Raw genomic sequence first — 17,264 nt, forward strand, 5'->3', positions numbered from 1 at the left:
CCTAGCAGTCCGAGTTCTTTCCTCTCCCGCAGCTGCGGTAGTTCTGGGATGCAGCGAGCTCGGAGCACTGAGCTAGGTCTGTGTCCTGCGCCTGCCTGGCTCCATGTCCGCACTTCTCCCTTCCCTCCTCGCCCACTCGCATGATTCTCCCTCCTTTAGGTGAATTCAGTGGTGGGCCTCTTTGTCTTGCCTGTCTGCTGTGCAGGGAGTCCTTTGTGGAGTTATTGTTGTTTGATTAGTTTTAAATTCCAGGGAAGCTTTACAGAGGCTCACCTCACACCGCCATTTTGATGATGTCCAATTTTTTTGTTTGTTTTTTAAGTTCCTTTTTATTCCTTTTAGTCATAAATAAACATAGAGATTTATCGTGTACTTCTATATCTATTGAGATTACCAAATGATTTTCTTCTAATTCATTAATGTTATAAATTACCTTAATCAGTTTTCAAATATTAAAGCGACCCTAAATTCCTTAGATAAATCCAACTTGGTCATGTCCTTTTTTCACACACTGCTGGATTCCATTTGCTAATATTTATTTCAAATTGTTATGTTCATATTCATAAGTGAGATTGGAGCATGATATTTTACCTGATACTTTCCTTGTGAGGTTTTGTAAATGTTTGTATGAAAATGGAATTGGTTTTTCTTTGAATATTTGATAGAACTCTCTGGTGAAACTAGAGAATTATATTTATAGAAAGATATTTAACTACTGACTCAATTTTTTTAAAGGTCATAATAATGATTAGGCTTTCTATCTTTTATATTAGTTTGGGTAAGTTCTATATTTCTAGAATTTATTCATATAAATTTCGTGTAAAATTTCAAATTTATTAACAAATCATTATTCATAACATCTTCTTGTTATGTTTTTCATGTCTGTAGAAGATAAAATGATATCCTCCTTTATCAAACCTGATAGTAGTTAATTGTATCTACCTTTACTTATTTAATAAATCTTGTTTTTTTGTTTTATTATTAGTATTTTCAGAGGAAAAACATTTGGCTTTTACATTTCCTTTCCTTCTCTTTTATGCTATCATCGTCTTTTACATTTTATTAATCTCAACTCTACTTTGTCTTATGTTTTCTTTGAATATACTTTTTTCTTTTGCTAACCTCTTGAGACAAATGCTTAGCTCAGTAATATTTAACTTTTTCTTTTTTTAACATAGTCTTTTTAATGCGATAAATTTGCCTTTTAAGTGCTGATTTCACTATGTCCTGTAAGTTTTATTATATAGTATTTTTATCATTTGATAAAGATATTTCTAATATCCAGCGTGATTTCTTCATGGACTTATGTGTTAATTTAAGAGCTTTTTTTTTTTTTTTTTTTTTTTTTTAGTTCTAAGCATATGAGGATTTTCCAGTTATTTTTTATAAAACTGCTTTTTAGTTTACTTTCCTGTTGGTCTGAGAACATAATGTATTATATAGTCCAATATATAGTCATTATTTGTATGTGTTCTCCCTGTGCTTTAAAGTACATTTTATATGTAATGTAAATATATGTTATATTTTTTATTTTATAATGTTCCGTATATGACCATTAGATCGAATTCAATTATGTTTTCAGTCTTTTATATCTTTATTGATTTTTATCTGTTCTCACCAAGAAAGATCTCTTAAAATCTACCTGCTATTATTGTTGATTTTACTTTCTTTATTGTTCTCTCAACTTTCTGGTGACTTTTAAACTTTTACCATTATTACCATTATGACTGTCTTCATCTTTGTAAGGCTTTCTGCTAAATGAGGAATTCCATCCTCTGATGTGCTGGAACTGGCCCTTACTAACTTACAAGACTCCATTGTACACATCTCTTCCCAACTCCGTGTTCAGTATGTCACATTAGTGACTTGAAATCAGCCGTTGGAGCAATATTAACACATGGAAATTGGCAAATGCTACAAATCAGGCCTTCCTATCCATCCTCAAGAGTTGCTTATTAAACATTTACCAGAAAGCTCTGACTTCATTTAATGTTAATATAGCTACCCCAACCTGCCTTTGGTTAGTGTTTGCATATTATAACTTTTTTCCATTCTTTTAATTTCACTTTATCTCTATCTTTTCATTTAGAGGTATCTATTAAAACAGCACATAGTGGGATCTTTTATTTTTTTTAATGCAGTCTGACAATCTTTGTCTTTTAACGGGAGCATTTTGTCCATTTATTTTTCATGTGTCCCAAATATTGCACAGGACATACTTACCCTAAAAAAAAATTATTGGTTGCTTATCAGAAATTAAAATTTGACTGGGCGCTCTATATTTTATTTGCTAAATCAAACAATCCTATTTCTATCTATTCCTAGCCCTAAACCTTAGAACAGAATGGTACCAGATCATAATAACAGCTACCAATGTGCCAGGCCTTCTGCAAACTCTTGATAATCTATTTTCTCACTTAATCTTTAAAACAAAACAAAACTGTATAACATACAGACATTAATGCAAAACTACAGTGCTAGAATTACTGTTATACCCTCATTAGAAACCTGAATCATATAAAGATTATTTGCCCATAGACATATGAAAAAAATTCTCAACATCACTAATCATCAGAGAAATGCAAATAAAAACCACAATGAGATATCACCTCACCCCAGTCAGAATGGCTATCATTAACAAGACAAATAGTAAAAAGTCTTAGAGAGGCTGTGGAGAAAAAGGAACCCTCATACACTGTTGGTGGGAATGCAGACTGGTACAGCCATTATGGAAGGCAGTGTGGAGGTTCCTCAAAAAATTATGAATAGAATTACCATATGACCCAGCAATCCCTCTTCTGGGTATCTACCCAAAAAAATCTGAAAACATTTATCCATAAAGACACGTGTGCTCCAATGTTTATTGCAGCTTTGTTTACAGTGGCTAAGACATGGAAACAACCAAAATGTCCTTCTATAGATGAATGGATAAAGAAGTTGTGGTATATATACACAATGGAATACTATTCGGCAGTAAGAAAAGATGATATAGGAACATTTGTGACAACATAGATGGATCTTGAGTGTATGATGCTAAGCAAAATAAGTCAGACAGAAAAAGCAGAGAACCCTATGATTTCAGTGATATGTGGTATATAAACCAAAAACAACAAAAGAACAAGACAAACAAATAAGAAACAAAAACTCATAGACACAGACAATAGTTTAGTGGTTATCAGAAGGTAAGGGGGGTGGGGGTGGGAGATGAGGGTAAGGGTGATCAAATATATGGTGATGGAAGGAGAATTGACTCTGGGTGGTGAACACAATGGGATTTATAGATGATGAATGCAGAATTGTACACCTGAAATCTATGTAATTTTACTAACAATTGTCACTCCAATAAATTAAATAATAATAATAATAATAATAATAATAATAATAATAATAATAAAAGATTATTTGCCCAAATTCAGGAAGTGGCTTAGGAAGGCAAAGCTATATTACTGTAACTTCAGCCCCTCAAGTACACAAAACGAAGTTTAACTTTCTTCTCTGCATGAACTATGATAGTTCCTTATGTATCAGAAAGTTTAACAGGCAGAAATTTGCAGCTGGTTCTGTTTAATCTGCTCCAATTCTGCTCTCCTTGAGTAGTTAAAATATCATTCTTTGGTGGCAATATTGCACCAATGCTATACATGTAATTTTTTTTACTCAGATCTCCCAACATACTCCAAGATCAGGTTTACATAAGAGTACTAAAACTTGTCTTTCATGGTTTGTAATATTAGAATCATGGGCAGCAAAAGGATTCAGACAATAAAGATGCTGGGCTAAATTAGAGCTGATTCTGATACGAGTACTTCAGATATGGTAAGAATTTAATGAGATAAATATGCCCAAAATATATAACACCCCTAAGAATCACAGAGAGAAAGATACTCCATGTTCCATTTACCCAGCACAACTGGAATCAGAAGGAAAGTGGGCATTTGGTACATATCATTAATGTGTCCCATAAGCAAATTCACATTCTTATCCCCTGATATTTCTTTAGTGTATCTCCAGCTTCTGAAGTTAGCTTCCTCCTGAGTTTGGGGGAATTTCTTTTTATAGGCTCTTAGTAGGTCTCTGTGAATTCCTGCTATTTGTCTTCCCCACCCACTTCCAAACAGATCACAGACTAAATCTATCTGTGGCTTGTAAATGTTTTGGTACTGTTCCAGCATAACCCCTTGGTTTTCATATCATTCAACTTTTGTGTCAAGCAGGCTACAAAAATGCTCTAGAAACTATTACATCCCATACATTTGTGAAGTACAATTGCAGCTCATCATCCACATGTCTCAGATTCACTTGTAAAATTCCATTCTGAATCTCTTATCCATAACCTGTGTATTTATGTAAACTCCGCACTTTGAAATCTTTGGAGAGGGTGCCAAAAAAAAATCACACGATAAGTTAAAAATTAGGAAGCCAAAGCAATGAAAAATGTTAGTAGAATTTAAATTAATGTAAGGATGAGATAATTAAAAGTGGCTTAATGGGGTTGGTCCTATGCATATTCGGAGAAGGTACCTGCCCAACCAGGATAATTTGAGGGGTACTGAAAAATCCAGCTGCTGGAGAAAGCACTGGTTTCTTTTCGTCAACTCCTGAAAACAAGCCTTAGCTAGGCTGGCCAGCCTCTTTAACATAATTGTTCTCACTTCTGTTTCACATCCTGTTTACTTCAACCCATCCTCAGCAATAAACCAACTCCACTCACCATTTTTTTTCAAAGTAATATACTTTACAGTTAATCACAGCTTATAGAAATATCCTACTCTTCTAACTTTCAAGACTGGCTTATTTAGGGAAGAAAGGATTTTGCTGATTTCGCTTATGTATTCATGTGAAAATCATTTACAGTCCTTAACATTTTAAACTTTTCTGCTAAAATTCTCAAGTAAATTTAGCACTCCATGAAGAAGCAAGAGGGTTGATCCTATGGTTTCTCACAGCCTCTGACACAAGACTGCATACTTTGAGGGCACTTGAGAATCAAGGACATTCTGTGGTTCTGGAATTGCAGTAAGAACAGCGGCCTCTGGAACTGCACTATGAAGTAATTGCATGCCTTTGATGAAGACAGCTGTGTATGAGACTTTCAAGCCACCTTACGACAAGTACCTCAGTTGTGTTTCTCTGATTCCCCAAGACAGAGAAAGGACAGTCATCTTTGAGAATACTCTCCCCCTCCTCAATATACCCTCCTCTCTCTCCCCACAAACAGGGTGGGAGTTAGCACACATCTCTGTTCTGGGTATAGGTAAACACACAGCCTTGCTGAAATCCTGCCTCTCCACTCCCTGACACTCCCAGACATGGAGAGCTGGCCACTCCACCCTCTCAGAGGACTGCCCCCTCTAAACACAAAAGAGACAAGCCCCTTTCTCTTTTCTATTTCTCCCTTCAACTTCGATGTTCCTACTGCCCACTCACCAAGGCGCATATGCCATCAACAAAATTTCTCAGCATCTCACCTGTAGATTGGGTTCTTCCTCTTTTTTTAAGTGCAGTGAGGTGGAAGAGGGCCTCAATACATATGTATAGAGAAAGAATAGAAAATAGATGTTAGCAACTTTTATTTCTTGTAATGGTTTTTTAAGTTTCTAACCCTTTCCTTTCTGATAGATCAAGTGTAAGGGCTAAATCTGACTTTGGCAATGAGAAGAAAGATGATGTGACTGTTCTAATTCTTTGAGAGAAGGGAGCACTGATTTTTATACTCCGTAGGGATTGGTGCTGCTGAACGAATGCCAATTTGGGAGGTAAGGAAAGCTGCAATGACATCCAAGTTTAAAAAGCTGCAGAGAGGGCAATGGTGTAGCAACCATCCCATTCATCACTGATAATCAGTCTGTATGCTGCCTATCGTGAGAACTTAATCACTTCCTATTTCATTAAAGAAAATCACTGGAAATTTCCTTAATTTCTATGTTCCTCTCTTCGATACCATTTATTCCAACATGCTTCACTGGAGTTAGCATCATGGATGTTTATTGGAAATTACAGGTAGGAAGACAGATGGGAAAGTGGGGTGTAGAAGCTCCTGTGTTTACTACTTGATCGTGCAGAAAACTGCTTCAACTCCATGCAATTTTCTGGAACAGCATTAAACAAGGTATTCAGTATATCTGCATAATTTTTGAGGTATATTCAGGTATGTTTAGTACAGTGTACATTTAGTTGCCCTTGCTCTGGAGAAAAATTTTCAAGTGTGTAATTGACCATTTCTACTAATGCGAGCAGTGGATGGTAGAAGGGGAGGGAGGGACTTAGATATAATAGGTCACAAACACGCTGAGTATTTGCATAAAAGCCACAACCCCTCACTCTTTTTTGTTTTTGTTTTTTGGATTTTTTTGTAAGTTTGGGAAGTTTATGCAAGATTAAATTATTAGTTTTTTAAACTTTTATTCATTGATTTGGTCCTGAAATGTTATCTACTTTCTCTCTATGGAGTTCTGTTCTTCAAATGGAGACTTTTGTTCTGGAGGAATTCCAGTAACTTTTGTCTCTACTCCTGTTAATTCATTCATTAAGACAGTGCAGCTTTTTCCTTTGGGAAAACATAATGGGATCTCTAAGTGCTTAGACCAGTGGCTGTAGCTTTCATAACAATGCTTCCGTGAAAGCCCCATTCTCCTTTTCCTGTTATCTGTTATTGTCACTAGATGTATACAGGAATGCTGTGTTGTAAGCCTGCAGAGTTAAATGGCTAGAAAATATTCCTCTAGAAGAGTTTTGTGAGGTTAGTAAGGATCCACTTTAATACAGACACATAATAAAGAAAGAGACTGATTTGAGGGAGAGGCTGAGCCGTGACATGGAAGCTTTGTAAGCAACCTATGACTAGAGGCCAACTTTGGTACAGGAAGGATTAAAATATACTTTTCAGTGATTTGCCAGGGAGATGGTGTGGCCTATAATGGCTTCCAGGATGTCAGTCAACATCAAAGCCATGTGGCCACCAGCCTAGATCTAGAAAGGAAAACATACTTTTTGACTGAAGGGCTAGCCTTCACATTAGCTAGTAGACATGCTTAGGCAATGTTTAAGCAATCTAATTTTAAAACAATAAATGAAGGATCAAAAGCCCCATATTTCAGAGCTGCCACTCCACCTTTGGCCAGATTTAACTTTTGCTTAGGATAAACTAACATTTGAATTCAGTATTTGAATTCAGTGGTTGTTTCATTCATTACCCTTTCTATACATTTAGAAATTTCCAAACTTGTCATAGCTATACGGGGTTGCAGGATCTCGGTCAGCTCCAGGATAGAGTGGCTAAAGAAATTTAACTGAAACCTTCCGTGTTAACAACTTTCCTTAGCCTTCTGGAAATTGTCCTGCCTGTACACATGTTGTCCTTCCTGCTCACCTAAATATTTTTAATCTGCCAGGCCTCTCATGGGAACCTCCCAGGCAAATGGGAATCTATCCCATCATGTCAAGTCTCAGCCCTTCCTCAAAGGGTCTGTTTGCTGCAAAATCATCACACTTACCACCACCCCCATCAAATGTCAATACTCAACATGTACAATTCCCAATTCAAAGAAGTGATTATTGGAGTCATATTTTCCAACGTTCAGTTTTCAGTATATTATCTGTTAGATAGAGACACCTTCTGGTGAAGTGATCCATTAGCATGTTGAATACACCAGGTTCTATGAGCACATTGCAAACATCAAAATAAAAAAAGAATGAAGGAAAAAAGAGGAGAAAATGAAGGTAGAAAATGTTGGTCACTTTGCCTGTGGTATCAAAGGAATGCTCACACATAGGAGCTCGTTTTGTTTTAGGAAAGAAGATAAAGACAGATCTTTCAAAAAGTTTTGCTGGGTGAATAGAAAAGTGGGTTAGTAGCTGCAGGGGAAGTGGGATCAAGAGAGTATCTTTTAAACAATAAGGGGAAAAAGAATAGTATGTTTGTAGGATGACAGGAATAATCCAGGAGAAAGAGGAAAAAATAATGATACAGGCAAATGAGAGTTTCTGGGACAATGTCCTTGAGAGGTACAAACAGCTGGGATTCAGTGCATAAGTAAAGGAAATGCTGTTAGATAGCACAGGCTGCTCATCAAATAATCACAGAAGGGAAAGTAGAGTATTTGAGCACAGATGCAGCCAGTGAACTGAATGCTGGAAATTCGTAAAGTTCTCTTCTGGCTCCTCTTGTTCTCAATAAAATGTGAAGCCAGGTCATCAACTGAGAGTGAGAATTGGCAAGAAATGCAGGAAATCTGAGAAAAGTTGTGTGCAGTTCTCCAAGAGAGTGAGAAACTTAATGAACCAGGGATATGTAGTGCAATATTATTTAAGGATCATAAATTTAAAATGAGTCCTAATGGTTGTTTTCCTCCAGCGATATTCAGTTACAAGGGTGCAGGTGTGAAATAAGCAGAGGGTTGGATTCAACCATGGTTATGGTTTTGCCTACCAGGTGCAATAATTGAGGAGCCAGGGAGTTCAGAGCTTGCCATCCTAGAAATCCAGGCAATATTAATATTCTCTCCCATTGTTACCCATGTTTTTAATTGGTTCATTTGTTATTTATGTGTTTATATATTCTTCAATAAATTGAAAGATTCTGGGGATGCTGACTTTACTAAAATATACTTTATGCCTAAACCATATCATTTCTGTTCTTTGGTTTTCATTCCCAAGGGAATTTTTTCTTTTCACTTAGGATATTGTCTTTAATAAGATGGCTGTGTCCACAGCCTCTGATATTAGACAGTGTAGAAGGGAGTAGAAATTTAAAGGGGGCGGGGGTGCAATAATGTAGGTGGACAGGACTTATGAAACTATTTTTCATGGTCTAATGGTTTTGAAAATGAATCTAACTCATACATATATTGTAAAAGACCCATTACTATTTCCACAGGAAGTTTTCATTAATTCACTTAATGAATATGTATGGCCTATCTGTCTGTCGTGTACAAAACATTGTACTAGGCAAGCACCAAGGTGACTAGGGAGAGGACAGGATTATAATACTGAGGTATTTTCAGCCTAAAAGTCCTTAGGCGTTTGCAAATACAAAGGTATTTACAGCTGAAACGGGAAAACTGGTATATTTACACCAAATTATTGCACAATAAGTACAATGCAAGTTCCATGACATTTGTTCATCTAATTTACCACCAGAGACCATACTGGGCCTAAAACACAATAGGCACATAAAGACTACGGTGAATCAGTAAATTCAATAGAGATAAGAGCCATGCTAGAACAGGAGGCAGCAATGAATCAGTTCTGAACGTGGGATCTGAGAAAGCTTAAGAGAGACGGAAAGAAAGCTTAGAAGCTAGCTCTTGAAGAAAAAGTAGGAGCCCAACAAAGAAGGAAGACAAGAGCCCTCCTGCATGAAGTAACAGACAAGCATGAGACCAGCACTGCAGCAAAGCACCGGAAGACGTAGGGGCATGCACAGTCTGCTTTGTTTCCTGAGGAACAGTATCATGAAACAGCCTATTAGAAAGGAACAGCGATACTGGAAGTGAATGCGTGGATTATCGGATAAAGGAGATCTGACTGAGTACTTACACTGTGCCCAATACTGTGCTGCCCATGTAGTAACTCATTTAATATCACAGAAATCCCATAAGAGGCACAATTACTCCCCATTTTAAAGGTGAGGAAACTCAGGCACAGAGAGGTCAAGTATATCCAAGTTATACACCTAGAAAGTGATAGAGCCTGTGCACGGGGTACCATAAGTACAATTAAAACATTTTGAATAGGTGAGTGCCGTAGGCTTTGTGTTACTAACTGCATTTTTCTTTCACAAATAATAAGCACATTTAAGTTAAATTTAGAAAGTAAGCACCATGAATATTAGCTGTTCCTCATCTGTATTTAAAAATTCTCAATAGTAAAATGTATTAATTTCCAGTTTTTGTCTTTTCCTCATTCAATGATATTACTACTTCCCAAAACTATTGGCTTAAGCATTGTTTTCCATATTAATCTACAATATAATATGGTATAATTGCATTTCTTTTCATATAAATTCATAAAACATTTAACTAAAATTTTCTAATATTGAACTCTGGAAAAGGTAAGGTCATTTTGGTTTTTGGTTTTTTTTGTGTGTGTGCGTATTTTTGTTTGTTTGTTTGTTTTTCTGAAATCACTGTGCCCTTCTCTTGTCTTTGTAACTTTGAACTTCATCTAGAGACAGTTGTTGATGGCGGCCAATTTGTCATCATACAGGTTATACTCATGTTTTGTCATCATCTTAGAGAAATAATTTCTGCCTCAAATTTTTTTCCAATCATGTATTAAATATGCTCCCTTTTATGGGTAGCCAGTTAGCTCAGTTGGTTAAAGCATGGTGCTGCTAACACCAAGGTTGCCAGTTCGATACTCCCTGGACCACTGTGAGCTGTGCCCTCCTTAAAAAAGAAAAAGAATGTTTTGCTAAATATGCTCCCATTTAATAGCAGGTCTTTCAACTATCAATTCCTTCTCGTTAAACTTTTACCTACTTTTTCTGAATACTTACATAAACTAAAAATATCAACTCATGAAAATACATTCAAATCCTCAGAGTTCAGTTCACTATCAACATTATAACTTACGAGTATGCAGCACTGGAGGACAGCATCTAATATGATCTAAATGCTTTACCAAGAGTGATTTCATTAGCTTCAATAAATAACAGCTCTTTTTACCTCACTGAAATCTTTAACATTCCTTGCTTCAATTCTTCAATTTTTTTTAGGTTATTTTATCTGAAAGCTTTGGAAAAGACACAGACTTTGTCTTTGTGGCCTGTCTCATCAATATGCTTGGACATAGGAATCGTTAAGTCCCTGTTCTCAGAGATCTTGCCCCTGCATCTCCTCCAGCAATGATTTGGGGTGAGGACACAGGCCAAGTAATCTGATCCCTGCTCAAGTGATAGCATTATTACAGGGGATGATGCCCTGTGTGTTTGGCTTTATGTAATCTGGAGGACAGCAAGCTAAGGTATCTGATACTCATGTGGTAAAAGAAACCAGAGAAAGATACAGGATATTTAGCTTAAAGTAGAGAACTGCCTAACGTAGGGAAAATATAAGGAACTCTTTATGGAAATATCTGTAAATAGGTGTTTGTTGTGCTAGAGAGTAGAAATAGGACTAATGTGTAGAAGACACTGGAAGGCAATTTTCAGCTAAAAGGAAAAAATATCTAAATAGAGATATTCAAAAATGGAAGGTGCTTCCTACAGGAAGGAGGCAAGCATTTGTAGAGCATTTGTCTTAGGTTTCTCCCAACAGGGAGACATTAAAAACTGGGTGCTTATATAATTTATTTTTCAAATGGGGACACATTTGAGAATGAAAGGATAACAGTGATAAACCAGGATTTCCCAAGCAAACCTATCTCACGTCACCCTAATTCACCCTTGCTTTGACCACCAGCTGGGTGGTCATGTTGGAAAATTTTCCTTATGAAAAATAGGGAAAGATTGGCCGTAGTAGTGAAAAAGCAACAAGTCAGAGCTTGTGGGAATGTTGAGAAAAAGGGCAAAGTGTGACCTTTTCACCCTTTATATTCTCACCCGGATAGGATAAAGTTTAAAGACCCAGATCAAGCAGGATCTGTGAGAGCAAGCCTTGATATAAGCAAAGAGTTAAGATCCAAGGGATCCAACTGGGAAAATTTCCAGGATGGGCATTGTTCCCAGAGCCAGGGTGGAGTAAATACTATTCCCAAACCTAGTTATTCAGAGGGTTCTACCAGAGCGTAACATAAAAACGAAAGAACAGAGCCAACCCGAAATGACCAAAGATTGTTGAAGTGGCAAAGTGAGAGCAGTAAGAGTGTAATTGCAGGACTCCACCCTCAATACAGGCAGGCACTGTGAAAAGCATGGAGAAGTACAGAGTGTATGGAGAGCACATTTTCCCTAAGTATGATCCGTGCTTCCCATGCTGGATAGGCCTAGAATTATCCAATGATATACACTTTTTCTTCCATTCTTAATGGCAACTGAAATATGATTACAAAAACTTTACAACTTACCACACTGTAATCACTATGTGTTTTGAAAGGTTTATTAAAAATTAACATTCCTAAACTGAAATTTCCATTTACTAACTGTAATGGGGACTAATGGCTGCATATGCAGCTCCTGTCTCTCTCTTGCACTTTGCCCCAATGTTGAATGGGCACCTTCTACTTGCCATGCAGCCAAACTGACTCAGGCAACGTTAGAATGAGCCACTCAGCGTAATCCCAGTCCGCTGCCCTGTGATCACTCAGCCCGAGCCAACAGCGCTGGCATACCCCTTGGCGACTGGTATCAGTCCAGGCACATGGCATGAATCAGCCATACTTTAGAGAAAGGCTATTTTTCAACATGAACAAGAGCAAGCATGTTCAATTCAGTGGAAGCCAACCTACGGATAAAGTCAGCATATGAGGGGACTGAACAAAAAGAATAAGAGAATGTCAGAAAGGCAGAGCCAGAGCTTTATTTTCACCAGGCACTGCCTACCTTTCGCTTGCCTTCGTAGATGATAACTTCCTTATTGTTTAAACCAGTTTGAGGCAGATTATCTTGATTCTTCCACTGAAAATAGCCTTATAGATCCTTAAACAGTGGTTTCCATATTGGAATCCCCTAGAGATTTCCCAAAGATGCTGATGCCCATTTTCTACTCGGAGATGGTGACTTGTTGGTGTTAGGTATTGCTGGGTGAGCAAATTAGTCTCTCAGCTCCCTTCCTTTCTGGAGATTCCTAAGAATGTATCACTGCCCAAGACTGACGGAGTCCTCGTGACTCCTCAAAGTGGCGGAGGGTATGAATTCCCACCAGGACTCTGTTCTCCCCCCATAATGAAAGAGGGACGTTTTTGCTTTGCAGCAGATTGTAGCTGCTCTCCAACCTCCCTGCTCGGGTTTCTGCGTGATTCCCTTGTCTGCACCACATTTCAGAAGATGTGAGTTTGAGAGCCTTCCTTATTAAAATGGGAATATGAATCTCTGTAAGTCACATTCTTAAGGTCTCAAGGAGTCATGGTGAGTGACCCCAACTGTTCATCAATAATTTCTACCTTAATTTAAAGACACTTTTGAAGTAAACAATGAAATGAAATATGTCACTGAAAATAAAGAAATAATACTCCCTATTTTAAATGGAGTAATGCATAAAAGGACAGAGATGGAGAGGGAGAGCAGAACTCAAGATTTGAGCACATTGTTAAGCTCAAATACCTCTAAAACTCAGTACCCTACAGCATGGTAAAATGAGAAAAATAGTATCTGTTTCATCTATATAGCAGAGCTTTTGTGAGAACAATATGAGATAATACAATTGAAAAAACTCAAAATGAAAAAGTGCTTGCTGAACATAAGTTATTATTATGAGAGGTCTAGTGAATGAAAAATGAAGTCTAGACCTAACCCTAACAACACAGCAGAGCCAGCAGGATGAAATGGCATGGAGAGTTAAATCCTTGTCCATCCTAACTCTCTTTCCTCACCCCTTCATCCTTCCTCTCACCACCCCACATAAAATGTCCAGCTTGCTCTGTAAATGTACTCTAAGACACATCCTGGCTCTAACTCACTTTCACAACCAGATAGTCACCCTCTGGTTGGCTTCACCGGTATAGAAATCCGGGCTGTCACTAAGAGGAAGGTTGTTTTGTGGCATTTTTCCCCCTAGGTTTTTAGAAGCACTCCACTTACTCATCAAGAGTATACCTCTGGGTACCACTATGCTATATGATTCCCCACTTGAACTATAATGTCTATCACAAGAGCCATCTCTCAGGAGGCTTGAGTGCTAAGTGGGGAATGATTTTTAGAGAGATATGTGGGAAATGGTTTCAATATTTGGCAGTTCCTAAAGGCAAGATGATTTGAGATGTTGGGTTTTTTAAAAATACTTGATGAGCTCATATTTCTGAAAATGCCTTGTCATTAGACTATTAAATTTGACAGCTGCACCAAAGTAGAACTTTCATAAACCAGAGAATTGTAATTTTTAGTTTATTTCATTCATTTATCACGTTTCACATAAATCACGTAAATGTATATATTTACTAGGAAATCAATCTTTCTTTTGCAGATCTCTCCATTAAGATGTACAATTCTGAAACTGAACACATAGGCAATGCCCTAAGAATTGAAACAACTGAAAGTACTGCAAAAGTGTACAAACTGTCAACCATGAGACGAATATTCGATTTGGCAAAGCATCGAACAAAACGATCAGCATTTTTCCCAGCGAGGGTTAAAGACTGTCCGCAGGAATCCATGAAACAGATTTTAGCCAATCTTCAAGCTTATTATAGATTGAGAGGTAAGGAAAGAGATGAAACCTATTTAGTCTTTTGTTATTTTCATCCCTTCCTTTTCATTTATCCATAGTTTTCAGCCCAAACTGTCCATTCTCTCATTCAGTCACAAGAGTTATAAAAATCAGCCAACTATTATGAAAATAATGAATAACTAACATTTAAAAGTTATGGTAGATGTTTGCTCTTGTATTTTAAAATAATGTCCTGTACAACACAGAACCATTAGGTATTTAACAAGTCACCAAAAAGCATTAGTATCTGGATTTTACCTCTTTTATTTTTGTGAAAACCCAATATTGAATTTTAATGTTGTTATTATGAAATAAGAAGCACAGGATGATTGCATTGTCAGGAATCTGAGCAAGTTGATTTATGACTTAAGATTTTATTTTTCAAAAGCAACATTACAATCCAGATACGCTCTCCCTTCTTAATAAGTTTAAGTTGTTTCTTGCTGATTAAGCAATAACTTTTGAAACTAGGAAACCTGGAAGCACATCTGAGTGCAGAAGAGTCACAAATTAAGCGGAGGTATAAAGTTATAATGCAGGGGTGTTAATGGGATTTACAACACAATTACTGTGATTTCCAGCAGAGTTACAGTGCAGTTTTTACTCACAAGACAGCATCACAGGATTCTTACAGCATTTCTAGAAATCACGGTAGAGTTCAATCATACCACAGCTATCAGTAGCTGTCCTTGTCATTCACTTACCATGGATGAAAAAATTTTCATGGCATCTTCTTTAAAGGAAAAAAGCAATCTTTGGTAGCTGCTATTAAATTCTCCAGGTAGCTCCAAATAATGCAAAGTATCTTGTCTAGTGGAAGCCTAAACTCAATCTAAACATGTGAAAGTTGAGGAGGTTTACTAATTTCCATCTTGATTATACTAGATGTTTGCTTCCATTCCAAAAAGCACAGTAACCCTGATCTATCTCAAGCCCATTTACTAGAGCAAGCTGGTTCAATTGTAGCCTGCATGTACTATTTCATTATTATCATGAAAATAATTTCATGATACTACTATTCCAAATAGTTCTTGAGTATTTAAATCTGTAATACGTGAAAGGGTTGCATTAATCTGAAGAGTTCTTCTTGGTTTTGGAGGCACAATAAATTAACAGTATCAAAAATATCAAGCCTTATGTAACTCATATGTCTCATTTTATGTAGAAGTAAAGAGATATTTGCATTCTCATAGAAGCCACACCCACAGAGAAATGAGAAGTACCAGATCATAGTCAGAAGGAAAACTCTAATTATAGAACATCAAGTGCACTAGATTAATATTTTGAGGTCCTAGCGCAGCACCTCTGCATAGCAGGTTCTTGGTAAATGCTTATTAATGAATACAGGGGGCAAACAGGGGCCAATGGGAATGCAAAGAAAAGACAGTGACATGTGTAAATCATTCATGTTGAATGTGCCTACACATTGATCAGATGAACAAATAAAATGGAATTTTTTATTTGTTCATGGACAGAAGGATAGATAATACATAGATAGATAGATAGATAGATAGATAGATAGATAGATAGATAGATAGATGATGGATAGATAGATGATAGATAGATAGATAGATAGATAGATAGATAGATAGATAGATAGATGATAGATAGATAGACAGACAGACAGACAGAGAAAAAGAGAGACCAAAGAAATGTATACACATTAAAAAAAAACTGTATTATAATTTATACCGATAAATTATATACTGATAACAAAAGATGAATACAATTCATCTGACTTCTGCAATGACAAGAGGTGCTCAAAGGTGTCCAGATACTTCTGATTATGGCGAACTACTGCTTGAGCAATGTTAAGCAAAGTCTCCACTTATATACATTTTTTGGCACCCCCGGTGCCAAAAATATATGTGTGTGTATATATGTGTGTATATATATATATATATATATATATATATATATATATATATGAATATATATTATATATAGAAAACATATAATATATGTAGATATAATATATAGTGTATTCTATATATTATATAGAATATGAATCCCATTGAATACGAACACACCTATTGCTATTTTCCTGTAACTTTGAATTCTTTATGACATTCACAAATAGGATTTATCACAAGTATTTGAAGAAAAGACTATTGCTGCAACCCAATTTTTTGCTCTAAATTTTATTCTTAATTCTTTATTCTTGGTTAGGTTTGCCTCTTTCATTTTTGCTTCCCTGTATGAAACAAACCACTGTTTTCTCCCACCCCGACCTCAGCAATGATAGTCCATTATCTTTATGGCTCCCCCTGGGTGCTTTGAAATTTTACTATTCATTAACACGGGTTTCTTAAGTCTAACAAATAGGTTCATAAAGTAACTAGAAATAAGACCCAGCTAGAAAGCAGTGTTGCTTTTACAGAGAAACCCACTTATTATTCTTGTAGCTGCTTTTACAAAATTATCTGTTGACATCTTTTAAACTTAGGCAAGAAAGCTCTTATACTCCTCGAATCAAATTGAATATTGAGCTTTTTCCTGATGCTTAAAGCAATACAAGTGAAATGTTCTGAGCTTCATGGTAGAATCATAAACAGGTTTATCCCAAAGCAGAGACACAGAAGAGGCAAGTTTATTTCAGGTCTTCTCCCAGGGAGAATCCTATGTTCCTTCCTCGGGAAACTCCCTCTTTTGCAACCACCTCCTTTCAAACTATCCACCCCCATGTCTCTCTGTCTCCCTTTCTCTGTCTCTATCTCTTTCTCCCAATCCAAATATCAAAACCTAGATGTCTCTTTCACATTAATGTATGTCTTAGAGAAAATTAGAGATAGGGGGAGTTCTCGCTCTTGCTACTCCGAGTGTCCACAAATAAGCAGCATCCCCATGAGCAGGTAACTTGTTAGAAATGCAAATACTCAGATCCCACACCAGACCTACTTTCAGAATCTGCGTTTTAATGAGATCCCCAGGTAATCTACTTGCCTTTTCAAATTCTAGAAG

General features: G+C 36.7%; 1 protein-coding gene across 1 annotated transcript in view; it reads left to right on the forward strand.

Annotated features, from left to right (window-relative positions):
* Positions 1 to 17,264, forward strand: part of IMPG1 (interphotoreceptor matrix proteoglycan 1) — a gene marked incomplete at both ends in the record, with an annotated part of 119,761 nt that overhangs the window by 15,179 nt on the left and 87,318 nt on the right. The window contains one exon of the mRNA XM_081042014.1: positions 14,061 to 14,294. Within this exon, the coding sequence (XP_080898140.1) occupies positions 14,061 to 14,294 (234 nt within the window). The remainder of the gene's footprint in view (positions 1 to 14,060; positions 14,295 to 17,264) is intronic.

This window comes from Rhinolophus hipposideros, assembly GCF_964194185.1.
Source record: "Rhinolophus hipposideros genome assembly, chromosome: 3".
Taxonomy (NCBI): Eukaryota; Metazoa; Chordata; class Mammalia; order Chiroptera; family Rhinolophidae; genus Rhinolophus; species Rhinolophus hipposideros.